At 39.1% G+C, this 20,224-nt stretch overlaps 1 protein-coding gene across 2 annotated transcripts in view; it reads right to left on the reverse strand.

Moving 5' to 3' along the window:
- LMO7 (LIM domain 7) overlaps positions 1-20,224 on the reverse strand; it is a 249,361-nt gene that overhangs the window by 32,166 nt on the left and 196,971 nt on the right. Inside the window, exons 10-15 of one of the 2 annotated variants that reach the window (XM_011972002.1) lie at positions 18,962-19,681; positions 17,956-17,985; positions 9,898-10,015; positions 7,633-7,775; positions 5,550-5,982; positions 3,356-3,664 (exon numbers count right to left, since the gene is read on the reverse strand). In XM_011972002.1, coding sequence (XP_011827392.1) covers positions 3,356-3,664; positions 5,550-5,982; positions 7,633-7,775; positions 9,898-10,015; positions 17,956-17,985; positions 18,962-19,681 — 1,753 coding nt within the window. The remainder of the gene's footprint in view (positions 1-3,355; positions 3,665-5,549; positions 5,983-7,632; positions 7,776-9,897; positions 10,016-17,955; positions 17,986-18,961; positions 19,682-20,224) is intronic. The other variant, XM_011972003.1, reaches the window with a different exon arrangement.

Below are 20,224 nucleotides of genomic sequence, written 5' to 3' on the forward strand. Positions count from 1 at the left end.
ACTTAAGGGTCAATTACGTGTAAGAATGTACAAAGAATACCAGTGAAGGAGGAACAGGTAACTACATGGGACAAGGAAGAATTCAGTGAGTGAAACTTTTCAAGGGTAAGAAGTTTGATTCCAATGGGGGAGGGGTGATATCTTGATTCAAGAACGAAGTGGTCCTCCTGGGCTTTTGAGGAACAATAGGACCTCAAAAGGCATAGATGTGGGAAATAAGCATCTTCAAATGGGGGAGCAGTGATGTGCTCCAAAAAGTACATGATGTATCCAAGAAAAAGTAAGCAGCCTTATGCCGGTGAATCATCTCTCTTTCCCAGGACATAGCATGATAGCATAACATGATACTAAATCCTGAGTCAGACTGCCTGGATTCAAACCCTGACTCCACTTGGTACCCTGTATGGCCTTGGACAAGTAACATGCCTATGCCATGCCTCAGGTTTTATGTTTCTAAAATAGGGGTAATCATGACAGTCCACATTCGGATTGTTGATTACTTCACAGGGCTGCTGTGAGGATTAACTAAGATACTGCCCTGAGAAGCCTGGTTGGTACATAGTAAGCACGCTAACATCAGCTGTGACTGTGCTACAAAGGGCGTGAGAGATATCACTGCTTCCCTGAGCGCCACAAACTTCATTCAGCAAACCACACAGTGCCACTAGAGGCTTTGGAGCAGAGAAATTACTGAGTCCAACCTGGCATCAGGCAAGTTAATCTGATGCCAGTCTTGTGTAGCATGTACTAACACCTGTGACCATTTGCACTGATAGGAAAAGGGCCTGAATTAGCATAGTGGAAGCCAAGATAGAAAAGAATAACATCAGCTGGGCGTAATGGCTAACACCTGTAATCCCAGCACTTTTCGAGGCCAAGATGGGTGGATCAGGCCTAGGAGTTCGAGAGCAGCCTGGGCAACATGGCGAAAGCCCGTCTCTACAAAAAAATACAAAAATTAGCCGGGCGTCGTGGCATGTGCCTACAGTCCCAGCTACTCAAGAGGCTATGGTGGGAGGATTGCTTGAGTCCAGGAGGTTAAGGCTGCAATAAGCCATGATCATGCCACTGCACTACAGCCTGGGCAACACAGCAAGATCCTATCTCAAAAAAAAAAAAAAGAAAAAGAAAAGAATAACATCAATGGGGGAGTCTGGAGGAAGAGACGAAAGGACAGTGCCAGTAAAAGTCCAAGGTATGAAAGAGAAAAATGACCTGAAGAACATTCTTCCACAGAGCTACTGAAGAGCTACTGAAACATTTAGATGATCAGCCACAAGCTACTCTTGATTTTGCTGTCCTCTGAACACCTAGAGTTATAGTGTCTGAATGGAGTTTGGGGGAGTGTTGCACAGGCCCTTTACAAATTGATCAGCAGCTGTCACACACATTCACATCCTTCTCTCAAGTCAGTAAGCTCCTTCTGAGACAAAGGCAAGGGCATGCTATAGAAGCTACTGCCCTAGTGGTGCAGAAAAGGACACGCCAAGCATCAGAGATATGTAAGTCACCATATGAATTATATCTACATTAAAGAATTCCAATGGCTTCACTTATCAAATCAAGCCTAATTTTTCTTGGTGGAATACCATCTCAGGTTTGTGAACAAAGAAGTATAAATCCATTAATGATGAAACCTGAAACAGTGCCACATTAATTGAAGCTCCCTCTGAGTTGCAATAACCTGAGACACACCCACGCACCACACTTAGCCTCTTTTCCTTAATCCACAGTTGCAGTTAGTCAGCTGCCACCCTGAGAAAGGCACCAACACCCAGCGTGCAGCACGTGATTCAGGCCGTTTTGTTGAATTTGCTGTTTGAAAAAGGTAAAGGCAAACATACAAATCCGTGAAAGAAAAGGCACTTTGCTTCTGCTTTTATTATTCATCCACTGGTACCTTATGTTCCCCAAGTATAATACAGGCTATTGTTCTCCTCCACTGAGACTTAGGAAGCTAATTATATATTTCCAATTCCTTAAAAAATGTAATGATAATTTACAACTCATTATTTCAGCAAGCTGAAGAAATTGTTTTTAGATATATGTCTGTAAATATGCATGCAGAAAAAAAAAAAAAAGAAATATACCTAGATGTTAACAGTGATTATCTCTAAATGATGGAATTGTCAGCGATTTAAATTATTTATACTTTCCTGCATTTCCAAATTTTCTCAAGCACATAGTACCTTATGACCAGAAAAGAAAGTTTAAATGTTTTAAGTTTTCCCAAACAAATAAAAACTCAATAATAATAAATATGCAATGCCAAATTATTTCACATCAAGTTATTTCATTAATATAACTTAGGACAAGTCATATATACATACACACACACACACACACACACACACACTAATCTAACTTAGGACAAGTCATATATACATATATACACACACACATATACACACAAATACTAATATAACTTAGGACAAGTCATATATACACACCCACTTAATGTATATAATACACAATTAATGTTTTTCAGGGCAACAAAGAATACTAAACCAAGCCAAAGAACCACAAAAGCTCCTCCATGCTAAGGGGTTCATACAACTATCAAAATGCTTAGCAAGAATTTTTCTGAGAGAAGTTTTCTGTTATCCAAAGACTTTGGGCATGTTTTACAGGTAGGCTACAAAGAACATTTACTACCTAATCATTCTCTCAGAAGTCATCTATTAGAAATTTAAGTAGGAAAAACTACACATGTCATTCTTCATCTGATGGTATATTTTGTTTGGACTCCAAATGTTGTGGAATACAATTGTCATATTATAACTAAGCCTCCATAGTCCCATTCGGAGATAAGGAAACATCGAAAATTATAGATATTCTAAAGTATAAAATAGTACTAAAAGTCACTAGAAGGTTAAAATTATCGAAAAAGAAATGCCATGTACCTAGAGGCCAGCACCTATCATGTGCATCAGTTTTTCCTTGTGGCCAGTTAAGTTCCCTGGGAAAGGGCTTCTGTCACCCATATATACACTAGATCTGCATCTAAAACCTTCAGAGTGACTACTGTACCTGAAACCTGGGACTACTGGGCACTAGCAGTACAAGGCAACCACTACTGAAACGTGGCATACAGAGAAAACACCAGCCAAATCTCCAAAGGAGACTGGTGCACAAAGTCTCCACACACTCACATCACAAGTGTTATCTGGATCTATGCACTCAGAGTGGAAAGACACCTACTTCCTCCAAGATCTGTTCAGAGTAAACCAGAATGTCATTTTGCACATTTTCAGCCCAGATTAACACCTAGAGGTTTGACGTTTGAGACATGGTTTCCAGATTTAAATGCGTAAGTGTCTGAGCCACAGGTGATAAAGAACTTTCCCAAACTCACCTGGGATCGTGAGACTTCTCTTTGGGGGGAGATTTCCCCTTCTCCAGATTCGGACATTAAATCAAGACCAGATGTGGAAGACAGTGTGGCTTTAGAAGTGGCAGCCTGGTCTTGGGAAAGAGATGAGAAGGGGGATGTAGGAGAGGACTGCCTTGTCACATCTTCTTCTGTTGCTGCTGCCTCTCTCTGGCTAGATGAGCTTGAAGCCAGTTGGCTTGCATCCGAGTTTGGTGCAGGGGTGCTGGCCACATTGTTTGGAGTTCTCTTAATGTCTTCAACATTTCCATTATACTTCCAAGCATCATCCATCTAAATAAGAAAATATCATTTTAAACTTGATATTCTGTTACCTTTATTTCTGTTTTTAAAAGTTGTTTATTAATTTTTTAAAACTAAAATAGCATACCACCCACAGTAACATAACTATTACTAAACGCTTGGGCTGAGTTCTTTCACACCGATAGATAAACACACATGTAGTGGGGGAAATTGTTTCAGAAAAAGCATTCATATCACATACAAACTTCTGAAATTTGCTTTGCTTGTTTACTCCAAGCAAACATCTTAAGCATTAAATTTCCACTGAATCTAAACTGGCGTAAAAAAAAAAATTTGCCATATATACATGTGTTATGTGCAGTTTACACATCAAGATGGTGTAACTCTAACCTCTGCACAAGCTCACCAACATTTTGCTCTTCAGAACAGACTAAATGAACTGAGAACATGTTTTACCATGTAAGATCTGGGGAGTGATGAGATTCCCCTTTGCTGAGAGCCAAAAGGCCTTGGTGTTCTATCTGCTGATCACTCCAGGTCAACAGATAGAACTCCAAACCAGTCCCTTTACTTGCTGAATATTCCATAGTATGGACATCAACAATTTATTCATTTGATGTGCATTTAAAGTTGTTTGAAATGTTCTGTCACTTCCAAAACTACTGCAACAAATATCCATATCTCTTTATAATTGGAACTTCTATTTTTATAGCACAGATTTCCAAAAGTAGGCTTGTTGGAGCAAAAGTTTTATATATATATATATATATAGTTTCTAAAAATAATTGTAGCAACACACTCCAGAAGTAATGTATGAGAACATCTGTTTCTCAGCATCCTTGCCAACACTAGACATTTTCAATGTTTTAAGTCTATATCACGCCGATGGGTAAAAAGTTATACGTCTCATTCTTGCTCCAGGGAAGCTGAACATACTTCTTTGTGCTTTGTTACCAGCCATTTGAATCCCTTCTCCCTTGAACTGGCCACTACTTTTCTATATTCATTTTGCTAGTGTGTTTGCTTACCAATTTGTAGAAGCATTTTCTATCTTAGAGATACTAACTCTTTATCTATCATACATTTTAATAATATTTTTCTGAGTCTATATATTGTCTTTTGACTATATTAAGGAAGTCTGCCATGAAATTCTTATAATGTCAAATATGTCTACATTTTCCTTTATATAATGGTCAGGAGTTTCCCAATTAGTTTAGGTAGGCTTCTCTCACCCCGAATATCCAATTTTTTATACCCTTTTAGAGTTTAGGATTCTACATTAGCAGAGCTAAAAAGAATTTGAACATTAATCTTAGCACTGTGTTGCTTCCTTTCACATAATTCAGATTAGCACACTCATTGTCGGATATGGTACCACTTCATTCTCAGAAAAAAAATGCCGCAATATTCTACATCCTTCAAAATCCTGATATTAATAGAAATGCATACATATAAACAGTAAGACATTCAAGCTGATAAAGTGAGAAATCTGAAAAAAGCAGAAATGTGTACATAAGCACCTGAAAATCTCTAGGCTAAACTACATGAAATGCTGTTTTATAGGTCAAGAAGAACAATCATACTGACAACTTCATACTTTTCAACCTAATACTTTAGAAAAGGTACATCTAAAAAAATGACATTATAAAATAATACTCTGCCTTAGAATATATCTTCTTCATTCTTTAAAATGTATCAGCCATACTTTCACATAATTTAAAGTTTAGTAAATTCTGTATAATTGATCTATCTTAAGCATTAAGTTTCCATTGCATCTAAACTGGCATAAAATAAAACGTCATTATATATGGCATGTACAGTTTATACATAAAGTTGATGTAACCCCAACCTCTGCACAAGTTCACCAACATTTTGCTCTTCAGAATAGACTAAATGAACTGAGAACATTTTTTACCGTGTAAGATCTGGGGAGTGATGAGATTCCCCTTGTCTGAGAGCCAAAAGGTCTTGGTGTGACCACAGATGTTAACCTGACTGTATCAGTTTTCTGGTAACTTCTGGGGAGAGAAGCTGAAACACGAGTCGACTCCATTTGTGTGCTCAGTGAACGCAGAGAAGACAAAGAGGCTGGGCGTTGTTCTTCCACAGGACTTTGAGAAGGAAGCCGAATTTCAGTTGTTACACTGTTCTCTCTTTTTGCAAAAGTTGTAGAATCTTCTTTGAGAATTTCTGAAGGATAAGTTGTTCCCTTCTCTTCTACTCTCTCACTCCGGTAACTTGCTTCTGACACAGTCAGTGTAGGGGGTCGCTTTTCTTCATCCAGCACATCATCAAAAGAATACATTCTTCTTCTCGAAGGAACTGTAGACTTTTGATTTTGGGATTCCCTTAGCAGAAAGAAATGCACCATCACCACAAAGATACGCATTTGACTCAGAGAGGTGGTAAGAGAGTAATCAACAGATGAAATGGACTGGGAATAAAAAGCTGCTAACCTCACACAAGAATCAATACAACACTTACAGAGCATAAAGACACATATAACTTTTTTTCTTTTTTTCTTTTTTTTTTTTTTCTTTTGAGACTGAGTCTCACTCTGTTGCCCAGACTGGAGGGCAGTGGCGTGATCTCGGCTCACCTGCAACCTCCATCTCCCGGGTTCAAGCAATTCTCCTGCCTCAGCCTCCCAAGTAGCTGGGATTACAGGCATACACCACCATGGCCGGCTAATTTTTTTTGTATTTTTAGTAGAGACAAGGTTTCAATACATTGGCCAAACTCCTGACCTCTCAAACTCCTGACCTTGTGATCCACCCATCTTGGCCTCCCAAAGTGCTGGGATTACAGGCGTGAGCCACCACGCCCAGCAAGATGTATATAATTATCTTTAATGTCCCAACCAAGAAAGAATAATAACTTGACTTCTTTAATTAAAAAGGTTCTCAAATACTTCACTGGGATATTAATTGTAAAGAGATTTTTAATGAAACAAGGAAATTTTAATAAAGGATTATTCACAAAATTTTATCCACAAGCTTATAACTTTCAAAATTAAAACACTGTAAATATCATGACTGACAACTAACTTGAACCTTCCAAAGTTGTGGATTAATTGGCAGCCTTGTGAGGATATTTTCCTGCAAAAATTTATAATAATTTAGTAAAAATAAAAGATTACAAAAGACCCAGGCTTTTGTGGAGATCAAACTAGTGTATGATTTCATATAGCTTGACAGAACTTGCCAGAACAATTATTAGGGATTAAAAGTCACCATTCGTATTTATGGGAAGGTTCATGAAACACCCTCATCTCTCACATTTAGAAAGGAATACCCACCTCCCAAGCTAACTGAATTGCATCCAAATGAATGAAACTGCTTATCATTCGCCTTTAGGGCAGAAAGCAGGTTTGTTTCATTTCACCTGATAGTGTATTTCCTTTTTGATATGATTCTAAAAGCATATTTTCCTTTTCTTCGACCTGTAAATATCCTAATATTTCACAGAATAATGAATGCTTTACAGGAAAGTTTAAATTTAACCTTTATACTGTTACGCTGCAATGCAAAGAGTAAGTAAAACACACACAATTATGTTTATTAAAACTTTCTTTAAAATATAATGAATTGCACTATTAAACATGAAAAAGAACTTTGTTATGTTTTACACAATTTAGTTAAAAGTAAGCTGATTTTATTGGAAGATCTCATTCCTTAATTCACTTAAGAGTATAAAGCAGTGTATTTCCTGCACCCAACATAGCCAACACCATCCAATTCTGCATGTGAATGCGCAATGTAAGAGAAGAAATAATGAACACCTATTTTAAGTCCTCATTTATTTTGTTACTCTAAGTCACTATTTCAACAATGCTTTGTTTTTTCACTGCAGACCAAAATCTTAAATGTTTCTTTGCATATTTGATTAAAGTTGAATATTGGTGGACACTTATGTCACACTACACTTACACAAAATACCTATTTATAACACTGGCGTCTCCAACCCTGTTACAACCGAGGTGCATTCAGCAATATTACCTGTCCTGCAGCATTTCCTTAAACGTCTTAGAGCTTCTCTCAGACTTCTCAAGTGCCTGCTTTTCAATTTCTTCCCTCTCTTCTTTTTTCTTCTGCAGATCTGAAGTGTAACTTTTTCGACGATCTTTCCATTTTGCAAGGTCCTGACAGAAAAATCACATCAGCAGGGGCACACCTGAATTTCTACACACCCTTTCTAGCAGCCAGAATGTGCCAGAGTATCTTATTACATCACTGAAACTATTTGCTCCAACTGGGTGCCAAGGTGCCCTAATTTTGCTTTTTATAGCCAGCGTTTCTGTACCAAGCCTTTATCTCATGTGTCTGTCTGAAAAACCTGACCTAATAAGATAGACCCCATTTTTGTTTTCCCAGGAAGTATCTGCCTCATTGCACACTTCACAAAGAATGCTAAATGCTTGTAATTAGGTGACAGTTAGTTAGATCAGGAACTGTTTCCAATTCGTTTTCATCTCATTCCAAAAACCTGGCTGTTCTGCGAAACAACATGTTTCACTGGTAAGGCCGAAACAGAAACGCGATTGTGATGGTTAAGCGCAGATGCACAGTCTGTCTTTCATTTCACAAACAGAGCTCAGTCCCTACTTTGAGGCAGGCCCAAGTGTAGGAACTATTAATACATACATGCATAGGGCGGGGTTCCCCTCAAGAAACTCTCAGTCTACAGGGGAGAGTCAGATATATAAATAAAAGTTCAGTAACAAGTGTGACAGGATTGAATGAGACAGTGGGGTCCTAAGGAGACCATGGGTCTGGTTCTACCTCCGGAAGGGGAGGCTTTGGAAAGGCTTTAACTGGGAAGGCGAGACTTGAGTATGTGATTTCAGAAGGGTTAAATCCTTCTAGGTCAGGGCAATAAGGAACATGCGGCAGGACCAAACCAACACCTGTCCCCCATATCCCCAGGAATGTTAAGTCTAACCTTGCTGGGTGACCCCGGGGACAATCAACCTAATTCAGCTTTTCAATTCTCCCCAGAAACCTAGGCTGGTTCTGAGACCCAGGGGGTTAAGACATTTTGCAAGGTATAAAGTTTTCCATGTCTCCAAAATAGAGAACTGCTCGGAACTGTTAGTGGCATTCCAGTCCAAACAGAAGCACATTCAAGGTCTCAGACAAAACCGAATTTCACCCCCAGGGCATGCAAAGTACATTTGGTTTATACCCCTTGCAAGCCCACAGAGCCACTCCTGCTTTAAAAACAGCCTGTGACCAATATGAACTCCTTCCAGAAAGAACAAAAGCAATGCGCATTGAGTCCTACAGCATAACTGGCATGAATGTTTATCTGATTTAACCTAACAGATAAGCCCTTAATACTTACTTTCACACCAGAAAATTCACCTTGTATTTTGGCAAAGTGATATTGAATTACTGTTTCTTGACAATTAAATTGAGTTCCCAATTAAAAGAGGCACCAGAATTTAGAAAGGTAGCCAGGGCAGAGGTTTCTTCATTTCAGAGACTATTAATTCCTTTGAAAATTAAGATGTACTTTGACTCCTTTGTTCATGCTATTGCTCAACTCTCACCATAAAGTTGTCTTCAAATTTCTTTGGGTTTGCTCTGATAGTTTGTCTACTGTATTTCTTTGCATTTCTTCAGTTTATCACAATTACTCTATTCAAAAAAATGGTCAAGCTTTTTTTCTTCAGGATCAAAACTAAAGAGTAAGTCTATATCTATATAAACACCTGGATATATGTCAACTCTGCAAAAAACATTTCATTTTGATTCATATTACTGACTTCTTCAGCCAAAATATTGCTCTGAGTTATATTACTTATTTCTCCCCAAATCTCCCTAATTAACTCTTAATTACTAACCCTTTTCATCTTTCCTTACTGATGCCAAGGTCTCTGCCAGAACCCTGTTCCTCTTCTCTCCCTAAACTTTGGCCAGGTCTTTCCCATCAGAAGTATAGTTAATGTGCATATCCCAAATTCAACCACCAAAACAAGTAAATAAGTTCACCATACTGCAAGGAAGCAACTCACATTTTTGAGAACTCAGAGAATATTAGAAAATAAACATTCAGGTATATTTTTCACAATGGCCTTTAAAATATGCAACAATAATAGGAAAAAAAAAGGTTTAAAAATCTTTGTAAAGGAAGTTGGTCACTTTTACACAGAACTGAATTCTGTAATAGCAAGGAAATGGTCTTGGGTACATAGACTTTAAGAGAAGCAAAGAAAAGTCAAACAAATACACTCTCCCTCCCGCTACCCCCAAAATACTCACATCCTGCCATTTCTGATCTTGTTCTTTTAATTGTGATTTTATTTTCTGCATCTCCTCGTAACGCAGCTGACGCAAGTTTTGAACATCCTCTGCGCTGACATCGCTCATGGACTTACTCCTACAACAAAAAGACTCATGGTTACCACAGAAGTTCACATGACCAGACTTAGGGGTTAAACTGAGGTTGGACTTATATTTGGAAATTCCACCTAAATTTCTACCTAGACACTTCAGTGATAGTGTCACAGAAGTAGCGCTACAGAGATAAATGGTGTTTTTCCAAAACTCAGAAACAAGAGCCTAGCACTCGAGTGTGAAGTTTTTCACAAAATGGCTAGATTAGCCCTATACAAGTCTCGAAAAAACTCCCCAAGGTTCATATTTAAAGAGGTCAATGCATAAAAGGATTACTTTAGGAAAAAAACAGTCACTCTCTTTATTTTCTATCTCCTTCAAAGATAATCTGTTGAGGTTTGGCTGCCTTTTCTGGGCACTCATTAATAATTTAAAGTTTACCTGATATTTTTCTCCTCAAGTTCAATACCATGAATAAATGTGCTGCTGATTCTAAAAGATTCTATAAGATCTGCCCTACCAGTGCACTAGACTTGTTCTCAAAGCACCACAGATAGTTTCTAATAGTCCTTTATAACTACCTCTATAACCCTCTTCTTCTATTAGGGCAACTTGCACACATTCAACTTGTAACACAAGGATGGACTGAGGTTAAGCTTTGGAAGAGCTCAATCCACAGTAGAAACCAATGAACAGAGTGGCGTGTTGGACACAGGTACACGTGTGCTCTCTACATGCACATAACCAAGAGCCGAGTAAACTATACCAGAGGGGAAAGAGAGATTGAGGGTGGTCTCAAGAAAAGGGAGAGGTCAGATCTAAATACTGAGGAGCAAGTAGGAATGCGAGAAAGAGCCTTTGAAGCTCTTTCCCACTGATCTTTTATACTGCGCTCCTGACTTTATTTAAGTAACTGTACACCCCCTGCCTGGGCATCTAAATGTTGCCTTCCAAGATGGTGCCATCATTGTTTCTTTTAAAGCATGTTTGCTCCTAGCTGTTCAGGAATTCCTAGCTTAGCTAGCTCATGGAATTATTATTTCTAAACGATTCCCAATTCCATAATTAAGGAACCAGTCCTTCCTTTGACTCATTTCCAATTGCTTCTTGAATAAATATTTCTGCATGGATATCCCCTAGGCACTTCTTCAATTGGCAAAGGACTGATTAAAATAATATCTAGAAGGGATTTTGTAAACTGTAACTCACTAAATGCATGGTTATTGTTGATGTGACCAAACTCAATCTTGTCCCCAAACCTGCTTTTCCTCTTGTGGTTACTAATGTTGCTACCTGCCCTCCAGTCATCCACATCTGAAACCTAAGAACCACTTTGCACCTTTGTTTCTCCCTTCTCCCCACTTTCCATTAGTTATCAAGTCCTTTCATTCAGTGTCTCTTTCTTTCCATCTCTATTGCCAACACCCTAGATCAGAGTACAGTCAACTCACCTAGACTTCCAAAATGGCTTCTTGAATTAATACCCAAACTCCAGTTTCAACAAACATCTTTCCTAAACTATTTCCTCTGATTCAAAAGCCCTTTACCAGTATACCTAACTTCGTAATTGCCATTCATACCTCAGGACCCCCGGACAGGTATTTCCAACTTCCTATTCATTCTCCACTTGGAAGTCTAATAGGCCTCAGGTTTGTCACAGAAAAAACCTGATTGTCCCCTTCACAACCTGCTCAGCTCTCACTCTCCTTGTATCAGTAAAGGTCACCTCTATCCTTCCCAACATTAGGGCACACATCTTGGAGTCATCCCAGATTCCTCTCTTTCTCTCATATACCGTAACTGGTCCCATCAGTAAATCCTGTCCCTCTGCCTTCTAAATGTATCTAGAACACAATCACTTCTTACCACTTCCACCATTACACCCTGATCCAAGTGACTCCTACCTGGATGATTACAATTATTACAATAATCACATCTGCTACCTGGATTATAACAATTATCACATCATCTCCTACCCAGATTATTACAATTATTATAATAATCACATTACATCACCCACCTGGATTACAACAGCCTCCTTGCTTCCACCCCTTCCTACCCAACAGCAGCCAGACAGGTCCTTTCAGACTGCACTCAGATCACAGTACACCTCTACTCAGCACCCACTACTTTCTTCCCATTTCATTAGAGTTAAATTAAAGACAGGTTCTTCCAAAACCTAAGAGGTCTGCCATCCCTGGTTCCTACTACCTCTCTGTGCTCATCGGCACCAGCCCTCACTCTCTCTGCTCCAGCCAACTGGCCTCCCTTCCCTGCTGACACCTCCTGCTTTTCCCCCTGCTCTTCAATCTGCCTGGAATGCTCTTCACCCAGATATCCACATAGCTCCTCTCTCACTTCCAGGCATCTGCTTAAATGTGCCTTCTGTGTTTCCTTCTCTGACCACCTTGCCAGAAACAATAAATGCCCCTCTCCCCTGACCCATCCTGTCCCTAGTCCTTTCTCCTTCATATCATTTCTCACCATCAAGTACATTTATTTACATATCACTGCCTTGCCCTGTAAGATTATAAAGCAGGAATTTTCTGATTTGCTTGCTAGCATATCACCTGTACCTGAAGGGGAGCCTAGCCTGCAGTAGGTGCTTGAAAAATGTGTTAAATTAATGATCTAGATAATATTCAGCACTTTGATGAAGTCTTCCCAGCTCATCCACATCAAAGCTGCTCTGTCCCTTCTCTCAACCCCTCTACTGCTTCAGCTACAACTTTATCATGGTACTGAACCCTCAGCCTTATGTCTGTTACAGTGCATGTGTGTCTGTGTGTGCACGTGCATGCTTGGATTCTCTTCCTCACAAGTCGTGTGTTGCTTAGGAGGAAAACTTACTAGCAGCACAAGGCATGCAGGATATACTCATTCAATGTCTGTGGTAAGAATAAGGTAGGTTTTCTAACATTTAATCAAGTAAAATTTACTATACTTAAAATGTTTCTAATTCTTTTTGTAAGATTATTATGGCTATCCACAGTTCTATGAAGAAAGTTCTACAGGATTTATTAAGGACTATTAAGGAATAAATTATATCGAGAGAATATATGAGGACATATATGAATATAGATGGATCTATTAATGTAATATATCTAACTAGGTATGACTACTTATAAAACTGATTTGTGTGAATTTGAGAATATAAATTCACGTAAGTCACACTGTGAAGAATGAGGCTATTTGAACTAATACTATGACAGACTCACTAAGAGGAGGCAGGAAAAATTTTTCAAGAACCAGGCAGGAGGGGTATCTAGACACTCAACACACGAGATTACACAAACTCCAGAACAAACAACAAAAAAAGGGATGCTAATAGTTTAATAATCTTTTGATGGGAGGAAGGCTAGAAGGCCCAGGAGCTCCCAGGGTTGCTCTCCTTTGGCCCTAATCCTTCTACACCAGGCAATGCTAAGGTGTCTTCCCGTGAAATGTGCTTCTCAAGGGCAGAGGCTGCATTCTCCTCCTGGGTGTCCCCAACACGGAGCAGAGCCTGGCACACAGGCAGTCCTTAATGTGAACAAAGTGAACCAAATACACTCTGGAGTAGACAAGTCCCCGTGTAAGGCAGGAATGTGAGCACAGTTCACTCCCTAGGGTAAAAAACAGTTACCCACATTCAGCCTGCACACATTGTATAGCAGCTGGAGCCAGGCACCGCAATGAGCCAGGAGGCGAGGGCTGCAGGCCCAGCCGTGGTGCCAGTTTTCACCCTACCCTAACACACATCAGTTCACTTCCGAGCTCCCATTTCTCACCTGCTAAGTGAGGAAGGGATTGTTATGAGAACTGGATTTGACTGTGTGGGTTGCATTTTTAAAACCTTCTGGGCCATATACTAATTCTCATTAAAGCGAACATGATTGTTTGGAATCTCCCAAAAGCTAACTCTCTAAGCTGCTTCAAATTCGAGAGGTCACCCCAGACCACAGTGATAAAATCCAGAACTTTTGTAGTAGAGGAAGGAGTCTCTCAGGCCAGATCACAAAGAATTCTTCCTTCCCTTATCAGCATTAATGGCATAATATTCAGCTTCTGAGGGCTTACTGTGTGTGCCAGCAACCTCGCCAAGCAGTCTACGTGAATTATCTCAGAGGCAAAGCCCTAGTCCGGTTCTACCACTCACAAGCCACATGTCCTTGGGAAAGCTGCAATATTTGTTTCTCTATCTCCACATCCCTATCTGTTGGCCTCACAGATTTGAGATAAGTACCAGAGATAGCATCAGGAAAATTGTTTGGGAAAACTATGAAGGATTGCGCGGCTCTAGTACGTTGTGTTGAATGAAGGATGATTAACTGGCAAATCACATCATATGTCTCTTACAAGTCCTGCTTCATTTGTATTTCCTTATTTGGAAAGGCTCCAATTTAGAACTGCAACTGGAGTTTTTCCAAAAAATACAGATCTAGCATCTTGCCTTTCTGTTGAACAGAATTTTTTAAAAATAGCATTTAGAAGGAAAAAGCGGAAGTTTAAGGAAGGAGTTGTCAATCATAAACAAGGTTGCTAAAGTCTCACTCTCTTCTCCCACGATGCAGGTTGCCTACTATGCTCCTGGCAGTTTTTGGCTAGTTTTAAGGCATTTCCTTTTAGAACTCACTTCCAGGAACTTTACAGGTGAAAATCTAAGGAGTAATGGATCAAAAAGGAGCAGAACGTGGCAAATTTTCTCAAATATAAAATCATGGATAGACTTATACAGCAAACAGAAATTCCATGATACTAGGGTTAAGGTTCCCCAACTTTTGGAGGGAGATAGGAATATACTGATTTATGTACCTCTGAGTGTATTTCCATTAGGTACTAAGGAATTCTCTGAAGAGCAATCAATGCTAAAACTTGGGCAAGAGGCTTTGGAATTACCATACACTAGAATAAAAAGTCAATGTGATGAAGATTTTTCATTTACAGATGTATACTCTCAGTGAGGGTTCCTCAGTAGCACCACTGCTGACATTTTGGGGCAAGAAAACTATCTGTTATAGGCACTCCTGTGTACTGTAGGACATTTAGCAGCATCTCTGGCTACGAAGGCACTAGTTGCCAGTAGTGCACACACTCCCACCCACCCAATGGGACAATAAAAAATGCCTCCAGACATTGCCAAATGTCTCCTGGGGATGGAGGGAAATCCCTAGAAATAACTGACATTGGCTTTTTTTCCCTTTCTTTTTTGGTGTCATAAGCCTTTATAATTCTACAGAATCTTTTGGCCAAACCCATAAGTGAAATGTGGGTGACTTAATTGTCTTTTATTACAACTTCATGTGAAATCAGTGTTCATTTCCTATTAACACCGGCAACAGATTCAACAGCTCAATCACATACAAGATTATTTCTACATATTCGTACAACAAATTTTGTCATAAATTGCTTCTGCCAAAACACATGACCAAATTTTCAAGTTTCATGAAACCATACAGACATAAATCCATGCAAGATGAAAGTGCATAGAAGAAATGACTACCACACACAAAGCGTCTTAAAAACAAACAAGCAAACTGACAGGTGTTAAATGCCAAATAAAAAGCAAGCCAGAAATTAACAGTCTCAGACTTCAAAAGATACTGCACATTTCTCTTTAACCCAGTCCTCACAAAAAAGAAAGCATTCATGTTATAGGCAGTTATTTTTCAATGACAGCATGTTGAGCAATAATGGTTTTCCAGGTAACTATGCCAAGCTTGACAACAAACATTATGTTCAGAGAAATATCACCCAGCATAAACATGAAACAGGTTCTAGATTAAAAGCCTACACTTAATCCAATTTAAATTTCTATTTTCTTTTCACTGCAGCAGATCTACTTAAGAAAAGTACCGGTAGGCCAGGCCTGATGGTTCACATCTGTAATCCTAACATTTTGGGAGGCCAAGGCAGGAGGAATGCTTAGGCCCAAGAGCTCAAGACCAGCCTACCAGCCTGGGCAACATAGCAAGACTCCATCTCTTTAAAAAAAAAAAAAAAAAAAAAAAAAAGCCCTGGTAACTGACAGACTATACAGAAAAATCCTTTGTTATAGATTTGACTTAATTGACTTCAAGTGGTCCAAAACACACTTGAGTTTTCTGAGGACACATTCATATTATAATACTTTCCATTGTTTGACACATCGTGCATTATTCAGTCTCAATTTACAGACAATCTTGCTTTATTTGTGTAGTTACCTTGGCATTGAACTGCACGCAGAACAGCCTTTAAAACAAATATTGTACTATCCGAACAACTATCTTGGGATAGAAAACATTTGCTGCTGTTAGTTCTAATCCAGAAAAATCTTTAGCTTTTCAAGCTTTGGTTTTAGGTTTCTGTCTTCTTTTCTAACTCAGTCATATAATTTACCCCTCACTATGGGGAACACATCCAGCCACTGAAATGGTTGTACATGTTGGCATTCCCAACACATACTTGTACTCTGGGTACTTGTATTCCCTTTAAGAAAAGCAACTATTTCTGAGAGCTGCTTACATTATAAAGTTATATTTAATTTACAAATGAAAATTTTTCTGAAAGTTACAATTCAACATGCTTAAAGCTGCAAAGAGATTTTTAATCAAGTTAAAACAGCTTTCCTATGACTTGAAAGTAGCAAATGCTTAAGCGTCATGCAGATGAGCTGGAAAGGGGATAATGTGCCTTTGCATGGCACACGGAAAGTATGCAGGGACCCTGGTTTTTAAAATCAGTGGCTAACAAGTACTTGCAATTTGTTGCCTATGGCTCAGTTACACCTGTGGCATCTAGAATGGTTACACTGCTTTATGTTTAGTAGCTTCCAACATTTCTGAATTATCAAAATTATAAAAAGCTATCAAAACTAGAGATTCTTATAGATGAAGTAAATCCTTGTAAGGGAAGACACTTAGCTACTAAGGCCTGAGCAGATTAAAACATTTTCATCCTTTAACTCTCTTCCTCTTGCTCAAACACTATTGGCCCTTAGATACACAAAGTTACAGAAAGTTTGGTGGAAAATATTAAGATACAGCCACCTTGTGATTTTGTACTAAGAATGAATAAATGATTTACTATAAATGTAGATTTTGCCCGTAATCCCAGCACTTTGGGAGGCTGAGGTGGATGGATCACCTGAGGTCAGGAATTTGAGACCAGCCTGACCAACCTGGTGAAACCACGTCTCTACTAAAAATACAAAAATTAGCAGAGTGTGGTAGCACGCAACTGTAGTCCCAGCTACTCGGGAGGCTGAGACAGGAGAATTGCTTGAACCTGGGAGGTGAAAGTTGCCATGAGCCAAGATTGCGCCACTGCACTCCAGCCCAGGCAACAGAGCAAGACTCCTTCTCAAAAAAAAAAAAAAAAAAAATGTAGTTTTTGCGACAATGACATTAGAAATTAAGAAGATTTTTGCAGTTTTTGAAGGCCAATTTTGCACCATAAACATAACCATATTATACTTTTTTTTCCTAATCAGGAATCTTGAAAATATAATACTTCCAAATACCACCTAGGGAAGATTAATGCAACCCTACTAATGAAGTTCCCAGTGGGCCAATTATATGGATAATGTCAACTGGGTGTATTCTAAACTCAAAGTAAATACTAATATTGTTTTTCCATCACTGATTTTCTAAAATGTAGTAACTTGGGCTTTAGCATCCATAAATCAGAATTTTAATCCATGTAGCAACCAAATACCAAAATATATATACCTAAACTTAGGCAAGTGCTTTTGTTACTTTTAATCAACTCACTAAATTTTTACAAAGGAAAAAAGAAGGGATGGAGCTAAAGTTTAAAGTTTTAATAAAATAATTTTGTCATGCACTGGGCACCAAGACACAGAAATATTGCCATTAGGCTGCAAAACAAACATTTCCCATTTAAAAAATCTCATGCACAGCACACAACATCCCCATTTAGTGACATGCCATGCCAGAAATACAGTAAGTTATACAAAGAACAAACAATAGGCACAGATTTTTTACTGTGAACCACATAACTTACCCATTCTCACCATAAATCTTTTGAAAGAGTCTAAGAAACCAGAAAACCAAAAATTAAAAAGTCATTTTTCCCAGTCATATTAGTTTCTAAACATTCAATGTCTTTCACTTAAGAATCTAATTGGAAACGGACAAATCTCAAAAGGTCACTTCTTCCATCACATTCTTGATCATGTCTCAAGTTCTCATCAATTTCCTATCTCAGGAAATTCAGATTAAGCAATATGAAGAATTTCCTCAATTTACTCTGAGCTAACAAATCCATAAGAAAAGGCTTCCCGTTGTCAGGAACTGTTAAGTTAGATTTGGATCCTCTAATTTTATTCAACCTAATCAGATTTGTCCGTCCCTAAGTTCCACAAACTGAACATTCATCAAAAAGGCAAGTTGCATAATACGAACTATCAAAATGGCCATGATTACATACACACAAAATTCAGCAGACAACAAATACCATTCATGCATTTTAACATCAATGTTTACACTGAACTTTATAAATAAAAATAAGTTACAAATGATAGTCCAAGAAACCTAGGCCAAAGAAAAAATTTAAGTTAAATGAAATTTGCAATGCCATATTTTCAGGGAAAATTTTACCACTCAAAAAAATCAGACACTCTAAAATGGGAGCGACACATAAAACCAAACTATCACCAGACTGTTACAGAAATGCCTGAACATGAGAAGTCCAGAAATATAAGTTGGAAAAGATTTTTATGAAACTTCATATTGGTGAATAGTACCACAGTACTGCTTAAGTCAAAGGCAAGGTTTATGTATATGCAGTCTTAAACAGGCCTAAATAAGTTATTTAGAGATATACAAATATGGAATTGCACTTTTTCTACAAAATGAGCGTTTTTCAAAGCAAATTAAGTTTTACGGGATGCTTCAAAATGGCACGCGACATGCAGAGTGGAGCAACATGATGAGCTGCTTTCTTGCATGAGAAAAGTTACACAAGATCATCCATCACAAGCAAAATCCTTGCAGAAGCACACTCTGACCTCTCCACCATCAGCCTTTTCTTGTGCCTAAGTCTGCTGGCCTCCCGGATGGCCTCCCATCTCTGCAAGTCGGCCTCACTGCAGGGGCCAGGGGTGAAACTGACGGGAGGCACGGCAGTTCCCAGTTTCCAGGACTGAATCTTACGTGTCAGCATGTCATCTTTCTTCTGCCGATATGAAGGAACTAATATTCTACAGCTATTACTTTTTTCTTTGGATGGGCATGTCCTTTCAAGTACACAGAGAAATTTTGCTTGAATTTCTGGAGGAAGAGTCCAGGGTTCGGGGAAAGGGACTGGGTGGTATCTATCTGGAGCCCCGGACAGCGGTACTTCTTTCTTCTGTGCTGGAATTCGGCGAACAATCATATCATCTTTTTCCAAATCCGGAAGTACAAGTTCACCTTCTCTACACTGTAAAATTATATCTCGTTCTACAGAATCATCTTGCTCAGAGAACTTTCTAAAGTCTTCAAAAGCTCGGAGAACATATGGATTTGCATGGAAAGCCCCAGTCTTTCTGACAAAGAAATCATCATTCTCTAAGTCAGGATCCAGGGCCGCCATCTCCAGGTCATCTCTTCTATAGCCTGGTGCATAAGAGAGATTCTTCCTGCGGGTTATGAGCCTTGGGCCAGAAGTGGGATCAATTTTGGTATGTGTTTCAGAAGACAAGATGTCATCAGAGTATGTTTGGAGGGCCTGAAGCAGTAAAAACTGACTGATGCACAGAGAGGAAAAAGGAAAGAGAATCTTATTAAGTTTGGGGAGAAAAGGTAATTAGCAGATCGACTAGCCAAAGGTAATTAGCAGACCAACTAGCCAGTTACTGAGGATAAATTATTTTAGAGGACCATCGCGGGACTCTTGCTAGGAATAGACTAGCATTTAATCCAACACCCATGACTTTCCTGGATACTCTCTAAAGAAATAAGAGCAGAGCATACTTCTCAGGAAAGCTGGGCACCATAGAGGCCATGGATGGGGCTGGAGTACAGATTAAGTACCCCTCCCAGGCACACAGAAAAGCTACTCCCTGGTACCCTTTTTTCTTTTCTTTTCTTTTCTTTTCAGATAGAGTTTTGCTCTGTCCCCCCGGCTGAGTGCAGTTGCGCAATCTCAGCTCACTGCAACCTCTGCCTCCTGGGTTCATGCAATTCATTTCGCTCAGCCTTCCGAGTAGCTGGGATTACAGGTGCCCCCTACCATGCCCAGCTAATTTTTGTATTTTTAGTACAGACAAGGTTTCACCATTTTAGCCAAG

This window comes from Mandrillus leucophaeus, unplaced genomic scaffold, assembly GCF_000951045.1.
Source record: "Mandrillus leucophaeus isolate KB7577 unplaced genomic scaffold, Mleu.le_1.0 Scaffold126, whole genome shotgun sequence".
In the NCBI taxonomy this organism is placed as follows: domain Eukaryota; kingdom Metazoa; phylum Chordata; class Mammalia; order Primates; family Cercopithecidae; genus Mandrillus; species Mandrillus leucophaeus.